The 5,112-nt window shown below is 34.8% G+C and overlaps 1 protein-coding gene across 1 annotated transcript in view; it reads right to left on the bottom strand.

The window, feature by feature from the left end:
• LOC111089785 (zinc finger protein OZF-like) overlaps positions 1-3,911 on the bottom strand; it is a gene marked incomplete at its 5' end in the record, with an annotated part of 14,285 nt that extends 10,374 nt beyond the window's left edge. Inside the window, one exon of the mRNA XM_022402861.1 lies at positions 3,734-3,911. Within this exon, the coding sequence (XP_022258569.1) occupies positions 3,734-3,911 (178 nt within the window). The remainder of the gene's footprint in view (positions 1-3,733) is intronic.
• Positions 3,912-5,112: the final 1,201 nt, after the last annotated feature.

Raw genomic sequence — 5,112 nt, forward strand, 5'->3', positions numbered from 1 at the left:
CCAGTGTAAGAAGAATACTACCAATAAGTCAGCTTCGGGGAAACCAGTAGTGGTTGGTGCTGAGGGATGCCCAACAATGCCCATTGTGAAAGTCCCAACAGATAAGTGTAAAATGGCAAGTACACATAGTGTCTACGTGACAGGAAAGCTGGATGGCCAAAGGTGCAACTTTGTCATAGATTCTGCATCTCAGCAAACCCTTGTGAGTATCAAGGTGCTGGATCACAAAGGAGTACCAGAAGCTGTACAGAAGCTCTGTGGTGTGACAGGACATTATGCAAGGTTGTGGGGACCAGTGTGGCTAACTATTGAGCTCATGGGCATGAAGAACAGACAGAAAACATACTTGGCTGACATGAAGACCAAAGCATATTAGGATTGGACTACTTAATACCGAGGAAGTGTGTAGTTAACTTCGATAAAATGACGGTTGGGAACAACAAAGACTTTGGCGTTATCATGGTACAGGACATTTTAGTTGGAATGAAGTGAACAACGGAACAAAAGATGTCACTGAAGACGTGTCACCTTAAAAAGCCACTGTCGAAGAAGAAACTCTACTCGGTTTTGAGAAAGGAAACAGTGAAGCCCTTCATGAAGTTACTACCACTGATGTGACTATTACCGATAATAGGACATTTCCTGATGGAGCAGATGAACCTACGTGGAGCAGAAGCCAACGAGACATAGACCAGTACGGAAGAAGATACGTCCTGTTAAATACGTCCTTTGTTGAATTTGAATTTTGCATTTGTAAATTCTGTACATTTAATTAAGTTATTGTTAATTATCTATTGGTTTAACTTAAGTGGCTATTGTTTGGGACGAACAATACTAAGGAAGGGGCAGTGTTACGACTGTGGAAGTCACGTGATGCTGGTAACACGTAATGAGCATCTAGAAAGATCGAAGAACCTGTTGAACATCCTAGCATTTGCTAGACTCGCGTTCTTATAGTATATAAGCTGGCAAATATAGTGACAGCGACAACTGAATTGCAGACAGGCAGATATAGAGACGGACAATTGTGTCAAGCGTGGTAGCAACGTAAGAAAAGCGCGTGAATCATTCGTTATGAATTATAGCGTGTGTTTAATTTAAAGTGGCTGTGGAAATTAAGTGTATTGTAAAGTTGAACTGAGAAAGAATAAACTAGTTTAATTTAAGAAAAGACTTGTATTGCTGAAGTTTCATTGGAAATAAATTATACGGAAAATTAACAAACTAACACAGAGACGTAACATAACAATACAGTATTGATTCGTAAAAATATTTACCTTCTCAACTAGCTTGGTTCTACATTCTGTGAAGAGGACAATCACACCAAAGTGGAAGTATTGAGGAAAAAGGTATCCCCCCCAAAATCACCTCAGAAGATTGGTGGAGTGCCTCAGAAACAAGGTGCATATTGGACGAGTACCTTAGGAGAGCTGTAAGGGTAAGACGAAGAAGGGAAAACTGTACATGAGATAAACGGATAGGATTTTCAGGCAAAAATTACTCCAACTGCTGGGAGTCAAGAAAGGGTTGATCAACTTGATGATAAGCCAAAGCATAATGATCAGAAGCCCATAGAGGGCAAGGCCTGCTAGGACCCCGTCTCAACTGAGAAACGAAATACTCAGCATGAGCCCTGATATCAGAAGGAAGGAAAACAAGGTACTCTAAGGAAGGAGTGTCATGTAAAGAGAAAGAAACAGGATCATATGCAATCGGGGAAATGGATAAAACACATGTGAGAAATCATATGCAAAAAAGCTAAGTTAAGCAACAGATTCTGTAGGAGAGGTTTAGGAAGGCATGGCATAGTTAGATAGAGAAAAAAGGTTGTCAAAATCCTCCTTGTCACGAACAGGTTCAGAAGATTCAGGAGGATTTCCAACATTATTGGGAAAAGAAGACTGACTCATATAACAATCAATCTCCCAACAAATTATAGCCGAAAAAACCTCAGTCGAGACCCCCACCCCGACCTGAAGCCTGTGTAAGGGCACTGGAAACAGTTGGAAGAATATCAGAGGTTGTGATACTAACTTCAGAATACATTATAAATGGTGATCAATTAAAAAAAAGTGAGTGTTATTGCTTATTATGTGTATATTAATGGATACTATGTAAGGTTTGTTAACCACAATTAGTAATGGCACCTGTAATTACGTCTATGATGCCTTAAAATATAATCACATATTATACTGTTGCAGCACCATTTTTGAATGATAACTGCACAGTTTACCTTGCAAAGGTTTTGTATTTTGACCATCTCACTACAGGCATAGTCAACTTGTGACACCAAATCCACTTTAATAGTGTCCATACTATAAATTCTAATATGTTTTGTATATCTTCAAGAATTTTCACAAGCTTTCTGTGGTCATTAAGTCAGAATTTTTTAATGAAGTATTATAACTAAAATTTCTCCATGAATATATGGAACTAAAATATTGACTGCTCTGAGTGCAAAGTGATTTTTAATGTTAAGATTAAAAATACTTTCTTGACCTGAATGTTCTTGAATTTCATTTGCATAATCGCTAAAACCTCCCCAATAAAAATCAAACTATTATTCATTAAAACTTTATATTTTATTTGTTATTTTCTCTACTCTAAATCTATACAAGATTGGTCAAACTGACCAACCTCATAACCACCAAAAAAAAAAAAATGGAACAAATCTAAGTTACTATTTTTTTTTCAAATTTTAACATGAAACTACATTTGCTTATCCTAAATAGCTTTACTATTAGTAACAGTATACATCTGTTTCTCGTTAATTTTATTGTTTTAATGCTGTTCGAAATAATACTCCCACTATACAAGTTGTAAATAACTTGGAGAACATGTAGCTCATGTTAGCATATCAAATTATGTAATACATGAGCTACTCATGACTCGCTTGTGAACACACATGGGCCTTGTTGTAATAGGCTTCATTACTCAGCAAATTCAAGCCTCAAGGCCAAAAGAAAAAGCAAAGAAATGATCCTGATAAATAAAGCAAAAAAAAATGAATGGATGATGCGCCAATTGCAAAGTGTAAAAAAATGTCTGAAACACCAGCCTTGGTCATCCACAGTCTAGGTGAAAAGAAAAAGCAAAGAAATGATCCTGATAAATAAAGCAAAAAAAATGAATGGATGATGGGCCAATTGCAAAGTGTAAAAAGATGTCTGAAACACCAGCCTTGGTCATCCACAGTCTAGGTGAAAAAAAAAACCTTGATTCAGAACCAAGGTACGAGATGTTTTGGGTCATTTACAACTATATGTTTAATTATTATAGCAAAGAAAGATATCAGTGATGGAAATCTAAAACACATAACAGAGTCACCCCAGCACTGAACCTCTTGAGAACATTCAGACAGTTAGTTTGTTCAAGTCCTTATGGAGAAGACCTCAGATAAGTAGATAGCATACCATACTTCCTCACAAGAACCAGGAGCAACCTCTGGTCACCACCACAACAAATAATTCTAAAGACTCCCCTGAAGGCAGTAAATTAGCAGCTGAAATGCAGTATTAAACTACTTAGTAATTACTGTCTAGTAATAATTAAAAACAGTAATTAATTAATAATTAGGAAATAAGCTAATAACCATGGCAATGTAAGGATATATAATTTTAACAACCTTATTTATTCACTTCAAATTATAACTAACACTTAACTAAATATAACACTATCTCATCTTAACCAGTAGTAATGATTTCATGAATTATTTTGAAGATGTTTTATTTACCAGGGAAAGTTTTTGACCCACAGCCAGCTTGTTGATAATCATCTTGTGTTTCCTTTCCTTTTGTCACACTCAAAACATCATCTTTAGAGTCATTATCATCATCCTCACTCAACTTAGAAATAATCTCATCTTGTTGTGTATCACCAGGTTCATCTGATTGTACCCAGACAAATGTGTTCTGAAATTAAATTTTAGTAAAAAGAACAATGTAATAATTAAATCAGGCAATTAAATACATATATGTATAAGATGTTCACACACACACTTACTTCATCATTTTTTATATCTAGTGGTCATATTTCAAAGTTGAGGATTTGTATCAGAGAAATATAGCCAATAAGGGAGAATTTACTGACAAAAGTGAGTAAGAACCACAAATAAAATTGAAATCTGTATATAAAAACTTGAGTTACACTACAATTAATATAAACTTCAAATCAGAACAAGCTATGATAGAGAACCACTAAATCAAAGTAGGAAATCGGTATTGTATTATCAGTGGGGTAAATTCACTGCTAACGATATTTCCAGCTATAATCTAAAACATATGTTGAAGGGGGTTCTGCAAGCTTAGAATATTTAGGTTGTTCTAAATACACATATTAAGTTAACAATGGAAAACAATCTGTATAATAAAAGTATATTAACAAATAAAAATGTTAAATTAATAACATTCAGTATATTAAACATTCTAACCAGCAGTATTTACAAAAGTAACAATAAATAAATAATACAGTATACTTTACTACAGAGTGACATGTGACAAGTCAAGTTTATCTAACTTTACAGAAGAGTGACACGTGACAAGTTTATGTAATATTACAGTAGAGTGACACGTGACAAGTTAGGTTTATGTAACTTTACAGGAGAATGACATGTGACAAAACAAGTTTATGTAACTTTACAGTAATGTTACATGTGACAAGTTAGGTTTATGTAACTTTACAGTAGAGTGACATGTGGCAAGTCAAGTTTATGTAACTTTACAGGAGAGTGACACATGACAAATTTATGTAATTTTACAGAAGATTTACATGTGGCAAGTTGAGTTTAAGTAACTTTACAGGAGAGTGACATGTGACAAGTCAATTTTTTGTAAATTTACAGGAGAATGACATGTGACAAGTCAAGTTTAAATAACTTTACAGGAGAATGACATGTGGCAAGTTAACTTTATGTAACATTACAGGAGAGTTACGTGTGACAAGTCAAGTTTATGTAACTTTACAGGAGATGACATGTGGCAAGTCAAGTTTAAGTAACTTTACAGGATAGTGACATGTGACAAGATAGGTTTATATAACTTTACAGGAGAATGACATGTGACAAGTCAAGTTTAAGTAACTTTACAGGAGAATGACATGTGGCAAGTTACCTTT

This window comes from Limulus polyphemus, unplaced genomic scaffold (genome assembly GCF_000517525.1).
Source record: "Limulus polyphemus unplaced genomic scaffold, Limulus_polyphemus-2.1.2 Scaffold7331, whole genome shotgun sequence".
NCBI classification, from domain to species: Eukaryota; Metazoa; Arthropoda; class Merostomata; order Xiphosura; family Limulidae; genus Limulus; species Limulus polyphemus.